The 14,225-nt window shown below is 34.5% G+C and overlaps 1 protein-coding gene across 2 annotated transcripts; it reads right to left on the reverse strand.

Annotated features, from left to right (window-relative positions):
* Window positions 1–1,273: 1,273 nt before the first annotated feature.
* On the reverse strand, window positions 1,274–14,225 carry LOC116027193 (alpha-glucan water dikinase, chloroplastic). 2 transcript variants are annotated; one of them, XM_031268662.1, is made up of 34 exons: window positions 14,157–14,225; window positions 13,363–13,647; window positions 12,980–13,021; window positions 12,758–12,867; window positions 12,596–12,674; window positions 12,380–12,471; window positions 12,115–12,268; window positions 11,300–11,524; window positions 10,846–11,202; window positions 10,654–10,761; window positions 10,435–10,530; window positions 10,171–10,302; window positions 9,991–10,079; window positions 9,395–9,529; window positions 9,086–9,248; window positions 8,910–8,999; window positions 8,657–8,842; window positions 7,980–8,042; window positions 7,832–7,894; window positions 7,656–7,715; window positions 7,414–7,566; window positions 7,236–7,319; window positions 6,533–6,709; window positions 6,338–6,444; window positions 5,706–5,919; window positions 5,512–5,615; window positions 5,260–5,392; window positions 4,958–5,083; window positions 4,202–4,312; window positions 3,345–3,443; window positions 2,946–3,119; window positions 2,445–2,537; window positions 1,922–2,037; window positions 1,629–1,833 (listed from the first exon to the last, which is right to left on the reverse strand). In XM_031268662.1, the coding sequence occupies exons 2-34, from the start codon at window positions 13,624–13,626 to the stop codon at window positions 1,629–1,631; spliced, it is 4,404 nt and encodes a 1,467-aa protein (XP_031124522.1). In that variant the 5' UTR covers window positions 13,627–13,647; window positions 14,157–14,225. The 2 variants fall into 2 exon arrangements, with proteins under 2 accessions (XP_031124523.1, XP_031124522.1); XM_031268663.1 differs by lacking the exon at window positions 14,157–14,225 and having other exon boundaries at window positions 1,274–1,833; window positions 13,363–13,626.

Here is a 14,225-nt window from a genome sequence, read left to right on the forward strand (position 1 = left end):
TATATATATATATATATATATATATATATATATATATATGAAGGGGTTCATGTGAGATAGAAGCCCCATGTGAGAAGTGAGATAGAATCTCGGTCGTAGATCAAAAAAAATTCGTCACTTACGAACTTCAATAATGTGCAATGTAAGAAGGAAATATATGCACTAGAAAGAAAAAAAAATGCGCACTGGAGGCACAAAGATGTGAAACAATTATTGAAAAAAATTAATTTAATTTAATATAGTATCATCAACACAAATCATAAACGACCATAAATGTGCTAGTTTAGAAAATAGTTCATTTTTCAAAAATCATTTTCCTAACTTTCAAACACACCCCTAGTGTAAATGTGCTAGTTTATTAAGGATTTGTTTGGAAATCTAGAAAATGATTTTTGAAAGTACTTTTTTTAAATTTCTTGTGTTTGAATATTCAAAAAAAAAAATACAGTCAAAGAAAATATTTATTCTAGTCAACGAATAATGTCTTTTTAAATTTTTATTTGGAAAACATTTTCTCTTTATTCCTGTTTCTAAATTATTATAATCACCACCACCACACCACTTATTATTATTATTATTATTATTATTATAAATAATATATTCATTTTCAAGAAAATGAACAAAACAGAAAAAAAAAATGTAATTTTGTAACTTTCAATCAAATTAAAAAAAAAAAAAAAAAGTTTTCTGACCTTGCCAAACATTAGAAAATTAAAATATTTTTTGAAAAATGATTCATTTTTTAAAAAAGTTTTCCAAGATTCAAAACGGACCCTAAAATTGAAAGTTCAGTAATTCAACTCGTCCAATAAGCCCAACAATTCGAGATTTAGAGTTAAGACAAACCCAACCAAAATAAAATATTAAACAAAAAAATGGGTAAAAAATCATTTAGCCATCCGACAAAGCTAACTCAAAACTGAACGAGTTAACTCAATTGACCTCTCTACCTGCACAAGTAGTAGACTAACAATAAAATCTCTAATTAAATAATGAACTAGTCAATAGTAAAATGCAGTAGAAAGTAAAATGCATATAGCCTAAATTATACTACCTCCGTACTGTTTGTCTGGTTATTTTTAATTCAATTTTTCATAATATTAAGTTTAGTATTAGTATATAAAATTTATATATTTAGAAACTACATTAAAAGTACTATTAAACACAAAATCAAATTTAAAAATAATTAAAAATTATTAAAGAAAATAAGCAATGAAAAAAGAGCCGGTTTGACCAATTAAAAGTAAACAGGACAGGTAAAATGAGACAGAGGGAGTAGTAATAGTCGTCTTCAGCTGCAATAGAAGTCACGAAGCTTGTGTGGCGCTGATATTATTCTTATGATCTTTGCATGTGTAGTACGTAGCTTTTGCATGCGTAACACTGCAAAGTGTACAGAGACACGGTTGTATATATAGATACAATATTTTTATTGGCAATACTATGTTGATATGAAAATCAATAACAGAACCTTTTAATACAAAAACAATTTATTCCATGCGGTTATAGCTGTTGGTTTTTGCATTCTATCTGTGCATTTCTTTCATCCTGTAATTCTCTTCCAAATCTTGAATCTAGAACCGAGGTAAGGCCAAGTTCAAACATAGCTCAGATTTCCACACAGTCGATCACATTTGTGGTCGCGTCTGGACAACAAAAATCTTCCCATCCCTCACTACACCTTCGATGTCTTGAGGTGATCCGTATAGCTCCTCAATTATGCTTCCAGCACGGGCAATGTTAGAGAGCATTGAATGACGGAAATCATTACTGGTTATTAATGGATCAGCTGAGTAATCGATCACAACTTTCTCCTCTTCATCCATTGGCACACTACAAGCAAGTTTGCATGCTCAAGATCAGCACATAAAGGAAAGAAAACAAGAATATGTTGAATAAACCAAAAATCTATGAGCTTCACCTATCATATAGACCAGCACCAGCATAGCCTTCTAGATCTTCACCATTGGAGTCGGAGCGGAAGATTATAGATCGCCTTATGAAAAGGCCTATGGGTTTGCTTGGGTAACCAAGCACCTGAAAGTGTTAAATTCATAAGATAAGTGTTAATCCCACCTTAAAATATATGAGAAAAACTTATGGGTTTATAAGGTCATAGGTTAGACTAGCTAATTGATTAGATTCAGTCTTTTTAGTGTGATTTGGCCCATGTGCATTGTAGCCTAGTTAATGACTTTCATTTGATCTTAGATTATAATATGATATCAGAGCATATTCAGTTCACTTTGTGTTCACCCAATTGTCTACCCTTATCCAATCTTTTATAACAATACAGATATTACTGATAAGGGGATGGGTGTTCATGTGCTGGATTAAACAATAAAAACATCAAAAACTAAGTGGAATTTCAATTATTACACTAGATATGTATGTGGAAATCAGATTACATATTATTTCTAGAAGATCAAAAGCTCTCTACTCACCTGAGGAGAGTTTAGATCATTCTTTTTGCAGACAAAACTTAGAGCACGACCTGGATAAGCGCCAACCAGTGTTTCCCCAAGGCCCCTTACAACCTGTTCCAAAATGAATACATGATATAAGCATCCATCTTCAAGTAGTTACTTTTCATTTTTTCCGAAATATATTGATTCTTGGGTTGAAAGTAAGAGCTTCTCATTTTGTAAGTTTGCTTATTTACATGTACTGTATGGACAAAAATTTAACTCAGGTTGATTTTTGGTTCCTAACAGGGATTTGAAGCTCATCGGTTTAGGTGGCAATTAGGTTATGAGAAGGATGTAAATTCCTCATTGCAAATCATTGAAAAATGATTCTAAACCTGATACTCAAATTAAAAGGCCTTGAAATTTGAAAGTTAATTGGTGGGGATATTTCATATTTTAATTTCTTGACTAAATCTAGCAGAATACAGAAAATTGCACTAATATAGAAGCATGAAACACAAGTAGATATAGCATCACCTCAGCATATATCTCAGACAAATCTCCAGAGGATGGATTAGTGGTATGAATAACAAATGCATAATCAGCATTTATTATTTCTTGAACAAGTACGGCCATGCAAAGATAGTCATGGTCTAGTTTGACTTTCCTTGTGCTGAAATATGCTCTTTCATTCCATTTTGAAGCCCACACCTGGCACATGGGAGAAAACAATAATGCATATGCATTAACAAGTATTCTATAAGTAGCCAGAATATTCATGTAAACCTTGTATAAAACCCTAACATGGCAAGAAATGGAAAACTTCATCACTAGATATCTATAGAACTTTTCATCACTGATTGCCCTCCCATAACAGAGCTTTGGAGCAATAATACTTTGGTTTAAATCATAGCTGAGAAGAAGAATGCAGTTTACTTTTTTGATTGCCATCCATGCCTGTTCCCATCGTTCTGGACCTTCATCACCAGGCCAAGGCATACCAGAACTCTGCATCTTGTCTTTGAGTTCATTGATCTGAAATAAAAATTTGGCCCACATCAAGTTTAAAGTTTACCCCGAACATGAATGAATTATTTTCTATAGTAGACATGGATGTATCTAAATTTAACAATAAATTTAACAATAAATTATAGGGAAAATGGTCAAATAGGCATGAACTTTATGCGAAAGAACAATTAGGCCCCTAAATTTTAAAAATTTGTAATCGCGCATCAACTTTTCAATTTAATGCAATTAAACCAATTAGCCGGTTATCCAAAGATAACCAATAAAAATGTTGATGTGGCAATATTTATTCAAATAAATTAATTTAAAAATTTAAAAGAAAAAAAAAAGACAGAAGGCAAAAATCAGCAAAGACGAATAGGCACCAGAGAATCACTGGAGAAGGTACCCATGGTGACCATTTTATTTAAAAAAATAATTTTTTATCATTTCATTTAAAAAAAATATTTTTAAAAATTTTTTAATTTAAAATTGACACATCACCATATTTTTACCAGCTTTACCTTAGGCTTGCTGGACAATTTGGCAAGTTATCAAAACCGACGAGTTGTTTAATTGCATTTTAAAGGTTAGAGGCCTAATTGCTTTTTCATATAAAGCTCAAGAGCCTATTTGACCCTTTTCCCTAAACTATATACGAGAGGCAAAATTTATCCAGCTAGAAATCATCATAGCATTGACATGGAATGCCTAGAAGAATGTGTCATGAGGTCTTCAAAGGAAAAGTCAATAAGTGAACCATGTTAGATAAATGAATAAAAGAATACCAGCTGAGGTGGTGCTGAAAGTTCCAGAACTGTGTTTCGGATTTCACCAAGGACACTGAAATCCCCTTCAGATAACTTTTTCTTCAGAACTTGCAATTTTGCATCCACTCCCTGAAGAAAATGGCACAATTTGAGGAAAATATTTCTATGAAGACTATAAAAGTAAAGCATCAAATGTCCCACTGAAAAGAAGTAGCTCAAAGTAGGAATTTTAGGAATTGTGAAGAATATAGTTCATCCTTTATTTTAGAGTAATTATCCAAGGTCATTGGTTGTTTCACAAAAACAGTTGCTACAATCAATAAACAAGAATACTAAGGGTGCGTTTGGTTCGCACGTGGAAATCGGAATCGGAATGGGTATTAAATACTTGGTAATGGTAATGGGTTTTGGTGAAAGTATTTAGCATGTTTGGTAGTTGGGTGGAATGGAATGATTATTAATAGTTGGGGAAGAAAGGAGTAAGGGAAATGAAACCCTTATTTAATAAGGGTATGGGTTTTCTCATTAATGGGGTATTCCAAACCCATAGTAGCATTCACAAAACCTATCAACCAAACACTAGCAATCACTTTTATACTCATTCCTTATGCCTAAACCCACCAACCAAACATACCCTAAGTCATCACAGTTAAGCTCTTGTCACTCTTGAGGAAAATCTTGTTTCCACTGTGCTTAAAGGTACACCAATTGACAGCAGCTATAACTAACCAGAAATATGAATAAACATGTTACTAAAATAGAATAGAACTGAACCTGATTAATATCATCTGAAAGAACTTTCTCGAAAACTCCGAATGGTAGGGCAACTGAAGTAGGGATCCCAATCCAAGATGGGACTTTTCCTTTCAGATTTGCAATGTTACGAGATTTTGCACCAACCTATGCATATTAAAGCATAAAGAATTTTGTTCATCATTAATAGAAAAAAAAATAGCATATATATGCAAACTATATTGTATATAAATGCAAAAATGTTTATAAATAACATGATGCCGATGCCACAGAGAAGAACCTCCACTCAAATTCCCTGATTATAGAACAAATGCAAGCCTCACCAGTTCACTCGTGAATTCCTCAGATGTTATTGCATATCTACCAGCGAAGTGTTTTTTGACCAATGTTAAAGATTGTGAAGGGCCAACCTCCATCAAGTTAGCTGAACTCTGGACCTCAACCTCTTTCTCCTCGCTGTGTTTACATGGAAGAACAGAAAAGCCTTAACTCCCACATCTACTAACTCAGTAGAGATTTGAATTGAGAATATGAAAATACAAATTCAGCAGACTTTTGGAGTTACAGGAGTGCACCTATATATTATATCAGCAGATGTAGGCTTTAAGCGCAAAAATTGTCCTCCTTTTGCTTGAAGTTCAGCTAGAACACTGGGATCATAGCAAGTAGCAAAGCATACCTGCCAAAGGAGAAATTCCTATTGAATCATACATGGCAATGATTGATATTCTGATACATTTAGACATAAGAGCTGTAATAAAAATACTACCTTAGAGTTCCTCGCTCGAACAGCAACATGAGAAAGGACATCTGGCATGTCTGGTGTCAGCACAGCAACAGTACCATCAGGAATTTCCTCCTCACCTTTGACAGTATTTGCCACCAAAATTGTTGGCTTGTCATAAGTTTTGTTCTGAACAGAGAGCAGTTCATCCACAACAACAATGTAGCCAACAGCCTCAACTGGGCTGATAATCTGCCAACTGAATAAGCACAAAATTATTGCATTGAAGAAGTTTTCGTCTTGCTTAGAAAAAGGACTCCGACTCCAAAACCTTCCCCTCTGTTTCTTTCAACAGCTGTCTTAAAAGTTCAGAGTTAAGTCTTAGTTTATGCCATCATACAATGACCAGCTATATATTTTTTAAAAAAAATAGATTAGTAGGTGCTGATGCAGAGATTAGCCATTAGGTGGTTTAGGAGTACATGCTAGCTAAACTATTCCCTGCACTGGAAATCCCAAGAAATATATTCAAGTAGCAATGCACTAAATATATATACTTTAAAAAAAAGGTTCATCAGTACCAATTATAGGTAATCTGAGGATATATCAAATGTTCATGAACTCAAAACATTGTTAAAAAAAAAAATTCAATAAGAGATGTTAGCAAGCCATTCAACCTTCCCAGATGAGCAGTTTGCCTAAGAATAGGGTCTAGTCGATTAAGAAGTGATGATAAGGAAGCAGCTGATCCAGCACGTATAATTTCTTCAGTGAATATGTTCACCTGCATTAAAGAAGCATATAGGTAATTATTTGGTAACTCTTTGTATAACAAGCCGAAGTATTACATTCTTTTAGTATAAATGACATACAGCCCACTCATCCACCCCAAGTTTTGATCCAAGGTACTCTGCTGATGGCTGCAATAGATGATGATACGACTCTGCTTTGTTTGCAAGAGAAAGCCTCGTCCGGTCAAGGACTGATTTTGCAAATAAAGCCCAGTTATTGTCTCCACTCTTAGACATTTTCAGTGCTTGGTTCCAGCCCTTCATATCAACAATGGTACCCTTGATTAGTGTAGATCTACTTGCCAAAAGAGAATACTTGATTTTTGAAGTAGTATTTTGGTGCTTATCTGAACATGTAAATCCTTAATTTGATTACTGGAAGGAACTGGAAAAGCTTTTCATGCATGCACTATGAAGACTAGTATATGCACATTACTTGCAGCCCTTTATTAACTGCTTACAAGATGGATTTCCAGCCAATAGTAGAGTTATTTACAGAATTTTTTGTATCATACAGGCATACAGGTAGTAGAAATACGTCATATTATTTAAAGCTTTTTGCCAGGAAGGAAGAAAAAGCTTATGAATATTAAAGCTAAATTTATAACTATATGCATTTTCTGTGGATGGATCTTATAGCAACATCAATATATACACAATTATTACAGTGAAAAAAGCCAAAACAATGCACCACAAAAACCATTGTAACTTGAAAAAAAATGTAATCTAAATAACTTGTAAAAGAATGTAAAAACAAAGTATTAGAAGATTACTCAGCATTTACCTTTAAGCAATAGACAAGATCTTCATTATCATCCACAGACAGTGCAAGATTCTCCAGAACAAGGGAGATGAAGTACATAATTTTCTGTAATAAATGAACATGATCTTGATGATATTTTAAAGACGTATATACTGCCTTAATAATCTAAATGCTTTATGTATAAGAAAACAAAATATACCTCAGGACTAGCATTATTCAGTTCCTCATACCCCCTCTCTATAGCTGTCCTAACAGTAGAATCCAGGGCAATATCCAGAAACAAAAGATCCTTCAGACGGTTGTTTGATTGGAAAAGTAATGGTCTGAGTTCCTCACGAGCCTCTAGCAAACCCTGGTTGTAAGAGGTTTACTTAAAGGAACGAGCCCACAACTTCTGAATGAAACTGAAGATTAAGGATACAGGGAAAATAGATGACAGACCTCAAGAAGAGCTTCCACATTTTTATCTTCGACATGCTCTAAGACAAATTGAAGCAACTCCTATTTAAAATAAAAATAACAATTATTATTATTAGGAACTCATTAGTTGTCAACTGACAGAATTCTCAAGCATGAACCATATGGCAGTGGTAGACAGGTAGCCAGTAAGGTAATACCGGAAATCCAGAAGGCAAGCCTGATACAGGATTTATCTGCACACCAACCATGAAGCCTTCACCCTGAGGAGAATTAGAAGCTAAGTCAGACAAACAGATACAGGGAATATATCAGATTTTTAAGCAACTTTCCTAATAAGACCTTTACCTCTGTTTTATATCCCATACAATTTGCAATGGCAGACTCAAGATCAGCACCTGAATGGACAGCCTGTGCAAAACTTAAGGTTAGGCCAGTTTTCATAGCTTTCATATTAGAAAATGATTACTGGCAAAACAATTTTGTACACAATAAGTAGAACATTAAGAACAGAGTTCCCTGCCTTAGCATATCCAAAAGGAACAGCCAAACAGAGAGTATTTGTATGAGGAAGATTTATTTTACATCTTGTGACAGTGAGGTTTACCACAACACTGGCTCAGAATTGTATGATGATGATGTATTTTTCTATCCATGACTAAAGTTAAACATTCAGCTTAAGCAGGAGAATATGAATGAACTAATAAGTCTTTCCTTGTGGTCTAGTGGCACCCGGTGTCCCGGTTTACACTCCCACATGGATGATGGGAGTGGGTTCGAGCCTCAGTGGAGGCAACTGTTGACTCTTTGTGCTTCAGTAGGTTGATAAAGTAGTTATGAACAGATACTACATTGTAACAGAGTCAGTAGTACTCAAAAAAAATAATAATAATAAGTCTTTTTGTTTTATTAAGAATAATTTAAAGAATACTCCATATGTTATAATAGAAATGAACACATGCATTCAAGAGAAAGCTCAGAGCAGAGAAAAAATTGAAGCAATGTATTGTATAGAGAGAACCCACCTTCAGTGTTCTCATATAGTTCCCTAGATCACGCAAAAGGCCTTCCCTTTGATCACTTCTAAAGTTTGGTTCAGAGTGGATAGCACGGTCATAACTTAAAAGCCTCTCTTTAGTGATTCCATTTGAATTCAATGTTTGCCAATAAACACTGATATCAAAATCACTCTTGATATAGTCTATCAGTGCCTGCAAGAAGTAAATCATCAGAATGGATTTCAAAGGGCAACCATATAACATTGTAGCATCTTGATACCTGGCAGATAACGACATCATCAGGACTAGTGTTGTTATGCAGTTTCTGGTGCCATTCCTCCATCATTCCACCTTTGCAGTCATTTTTTCGCTGCATTAGAAAGAAGTTGTGAACATCATTTACATTGAATGGAAACCAGGATATAAGACTAGAAAGATGAAGAGAATTGAATGTACCTGGATAACCAGTATTTCATCCCGTATTCGCTGTCCTACATCCCCTTCACCTCCACGCCCCACAGTTGACAGGATCATGCGCAATAATTCACGGTACTGTGGACGACTTAAATAAACATTCTGCAGCAAATCTGTCAGCCTGTCTTGGGCTTTACTAATCTCACTGCACCATATTAGGAACATCACATAAGGAAAAACCTGCTACTTCATACATGTACATTAGCAGAAAACAATAGTGCAGTAGATCTTCACAAATATAAATCCACAAATAAATTTAAAAATATTTAAATAGATCCATAAGAGTTATACCGTGGCTTTACGTTGTAGTTTTTATTCCAGATAAGCTGTCGTGTAGCCATGAAACGCATCCAAACAAGAATTCCTGCAAAACCCAGCTCACCAGCATTTGTGGCTTCTTCTGTCAAGTCAGCTGCAATATTAAACCTAAGAGGAGAAATGACAATATCTAGAAGATCACTCTTTTGAAATCTATCAGAATAAATTAGCATGCTAATTAACAAACCATGTGCTTATCAGATGGATAACTTGTAAGAAGATATATGCATAAATAAAATACACTTATATTACGTATTACATTAATTATGCATTGAAGCAAAACCAAGCATTAAGGTTGAATCGTTCAATACCATTATCCAAAATCCACCTTAAAACATGATATTGTTCCTCTAAACTGTCATCGCTAATAATAAGAAGAAAACATGAGAAATTCAAAAGAACAAAAGTCTTTTGAAGAAAATCTCAAACAATGCCATTTACATCTTAAATCCCTTAAACAGTCCAAATTTATCAAAGATGAGTAACATGAATTAATGGCATGTAAAGCTAACTAATCAATTTTCATGAATATAACAAACGAAAAAAGAAAAAGAGCAGAATATACTCACCGATGCATGAAAGACTTCTGAGCCTCACTTTCCATATCCGCTATTTTATCCAACAAGGCCTTAGCGGTCCCCATGCCATCCCCAACATCCTAGCCAAAGCAATAAAGAACAGTTTTTCACCAAGGTAAATCATAGGAGATTGACAAGATAATTATAGGGAATGGGATCCTTCTCTTTTACCCGCCGAGGTTGAGTACGAAAGTCAACATAAAAGTCTGATCCATTGTTTTTTATCCACTTTTCACCACACAAAAGAACAAACGGCATACCAACAAAATCTTCATCCTCAATTGCAATTTCTAATGATTGGACCTTCAAAAATTGGAAATAGAATTGATTTATCTTCCATGAATCTCAACAACAAATAAATTCTATTGACACTTTGAATTATGGTTCAGCATTGTTGCAAATAAAAGAGAACAATAATATAATCAACTGCCATACCTTATAAGACAGATTATCAGAACTGGTTGAGAATAGTGTTTCAGCATATTTATCTGAACTAGTTGATCCAGGCGGCAAATCATTTTCAGGTGGTGCCTGCAAAATAGCCACCATAGGTGATTTACATAAAGCTAATATAAGTTCACATTTTTATTTTTATTTTTTTTTATTTGGAGTTCAAAACAAAAATGGCCTATGAAATCATATCCACCATCTTACCAACCACTCTCCAGCATTTTTTGATAACGCCCAATGAAGAATAGCAGGCTCATTGAGATCTGTAGCCAGATAAACTTTCACCTTACCAGAGGGTTTTGTGACAAGTACCTAGAGAAGTACATGGGAACAATTTTTTTAGAACCATACATCCAAAATTATTGTTGGTAGAAGTCAACAATATTAAGTACTCACCATGAGTTCGCTGTTAGCAACCTTATATATTTTCTTGTTTAGGATAGGACCATCAACCTGTTCTTCCTTTGCTTTGGCAAAAAGCTCAATCGTGGATAATGATTGAGGTTCCGACAAGATCTGCTCCACCCAAGAACCAGACTCAGATCCAGACCAAGGAACATTCCTATTGATAATTTGAGCTAAATCTCTCTGCTTCCTCTGAATTTTTTCAATGGTGAAGTAACTCTTTTTTGCCAGTTGTTTGGCAACCTTAGTTTTTATTTCTCCTTTTACAATCCTCTTCCGCAACTCTTCAAGGGTTACACCTTTTTCAAGTTCAAGTTGGAGCTCTTGTCTTGCTTCTTCAAATTCTTTCTGCTAATCAGAAAATAATTAAGGATTCAAAAGTGACTTCTGTGGATTATAGCATGGCTTTACTATATACAAACACATAACAAAGTTCAGGATTTACAAGTTGCTTCTCTGGAGAATAGCTTGGCTTTCCAGCTTTCTCCCATCGTATATAAGCTTGTATCTGCACAAGGTCATCAGGTATATCACTCTTTGTTTCAGGATGATGCTGCTCCTTGTGTTCGGTTGTATCATTCTTCTTTGTTAACCTTGCTCGAATTTCCTCTACGGAAGCACCCTTTGTTATTTCCTCTAGAAGTTCTGCTCGTGCTGCCTCATATTCCACCTTTAAATGTTACAGCATTTGTTAATAATAAACATGTGCAAGTATGTATAGTTGCAATAAAATTATTATGTCAGAGCAAGGATTTATAGCACTGTAAGGCTGGGCAAAATGTTAAACCGTAATTCTCAAGAACTTCGAAACTAGCAAGTATCAAGTTTGCAATCTTAAAAATTGAGAGGTTAGATTGATGCTGAAAAAGCACCTTTGAATAACATAAAGTACTAGGGAGCCCAGCAAAACAGCATAATCATGATTGGAACTTTCAAATAGCTACAACAAGAAAACCTCTATATTGACCACATATGACCCACAATAAATTAACCTGAACCACGCATGACTGCAACAATGGAAAATGTCCAAATTGGTTACTTCCCTGTGTTATAAGACTTATAACTTAAACATTTCAAATGCATTCAGATTTATAAATTATGATAAACACGTGCATGTTCAATTAAAGTCAAAGGATTAAAAGACAGAATGATTTTGGCTGGTATTACTTAATGGAAATTAGGTGACTGTCTAGAGTCAGCAATACTTGCAATGCAGTTGCACCTTTAGGCTACCAGAATCAAATAACATAAATTACTTACTTTCTCTTGCTCAGGCGAATACATTTGTTTTCCTTTCCTTTCCCACCTCAAATATGCCTGAATCTGTACAAGATCTTCAGGAACTGAGGCATTAGTTATCTGTATTGCTCTTGGTGACAATTTAACATGGAAGTTGTCGCCATTGCTCTTTATCCTGATATAGAAAAAGGGGGAGAGAGAGAGAGAGAGAGGGCAAAATTACTCCTGCATTTCTACTTTCACTTTTACAATCACTATAATTTGAAAAAGTAATGTGTTGCCATACCATTTGTTTTGGACTTCATTAAATATTAGGAACTCTATGGCCTGAATTGCAGGATCATCTATCTCCAATCTCACCATAGCATTGGAACCAGACTAAAGGGAAGTATTTTGAAGTCAGGTAAACATCCACTTCAAGTAATGCTTCTAATGCAAATAAGCAGGTATTCATTACCCAAAATAATCCAACAACTTAGTTTTATGCCAGCTGCAAACTTACTTTCACAAAGGGGGTTCTAAGTGCCTTATTCTTATAATCTTTGGTTCCATCTGGACGTCGATGAGGAAGTATCCACTTGCTAATAGAACCATAGAAAAAAGGGTAAAATGTCATATGACAAAGCTTATTTATGTCCAACTTGATAAATGTAATAGGACTTACTCTTTTCCAGACTTCACAGCACCCCAGTGTAGAAACAAGCCATCGATGTCTCCTGTAACCTTAAAATCCACCACTGTGATATGACCTGAAGTGGGGGGCTTAACATCAACCTGTTCATGGCAAAGGCAAACCTTATATCATTTATTAATAACTCCAGTATTGCTGATCCCCATTACATAGGATCACTGACCACAACAAATAACTTGAAACTTTTTTAGATACCTGCAGTTCAATATCTCCGTCAAGGTTGAATTTCTCAGCAATCTACAAGAAATCAAGAAACAAACAAAACCAAAGAAGCAAACAAATGAGTAACAACATAATAGACATCCCCACAAACTTTGATGCAGATTATCAACTAAAAGTGAATATAATTCAAACATAAAGTGTTAACCGCTATGTCATTATCAATATGATTTTTGCAGGATTAGGAGATTCTTTATAGCTCAAAAAGATTATAAAATAAAGGGGATGCAAATGTCATGCCCAGAATGATAAAAGCCATTCTCTAACCAAAATAATGAATCAACAAATCATCCATCTGATAACCTGATTAGCCAATAAAACCAATACTACATGAAGGGAATACTTAATTCCAATTTCACCTCAGAAGAGAGAACGGTGGCTAAGACATCTCTAGAAACAGAAAAAGCACGCTGCTGTTGCATCAGTAACTTCTTTTTCTTCACTGTTAATCTTTTGCCATGAAACTCAGTTGACAAAGGTGATTTCCGTATGTGTGAAATTGCATGAGACTGAAACAAGGAACCACCCCCAACAGAAGTGGAGCCGATTCTACTTTTATATTCCAACACCACTGGATGAAGGAATCTCTGATGCAGCAAATTATTCCCTATTGAATTGCTCATATTCCAATCGCTCAGATATCACTGTCTCAAGTACAAATATCAATTAACAAGCAATCATAAATCCACAATTGTATCTGCATCAGTACACACTGCATATATATACTATTAAACTGCAAACATTTGCAATCAAACACGTACTAAAAGTAAGAATGCATTAAAAAAAATAAAAAAATAAATAAAAAAAAAAACTTGATCACAAGTAAGAATTGCTAAACAGAAATTTACCGATTTATATATAAGCAAACAGACGTACACCACATATACATTACACCGTATGGGGACACAATCCATATCCATATATACAAGCAAATTTGTTTACGTAATTCATCAATGTAATAGAAAATGCTTCTCCTATAAATGTATGAATCCTGTGAATCTATGCGCCCAGCATGAGGTTGAATAAACTTTATAAAAAGTACGCAAAACTTGAACAGAAAAGCTCTAATTCATGAATCACGGAGTAAAGAAGAAACGCATGGGAATTGAGATCCGATTCCTCGTAAAATTTCGTCCATTAGATGATACTTTACCTGGAAAAGTGAAGAGAGTGAAACGTGAAGCACAGAGACCAAAGAGCTTTTTTTTTTTTTTTTTTTTTG

Source organism: Ipomoea triloba, chromosome 8, assembly GCF_003576645.1.
Source record: "Ipomoea triloba cultivar NCNSP0323 chromosome 8, ASM357664v1".
Classification (NCBI taxonomy): domain Eukaryota; kingdom Viridiplantae; phylum Streptophyta; class Magnoliopsida; order Solanales; family Convolvulaceae; genus Ipomoea; species Ipomoea triloba.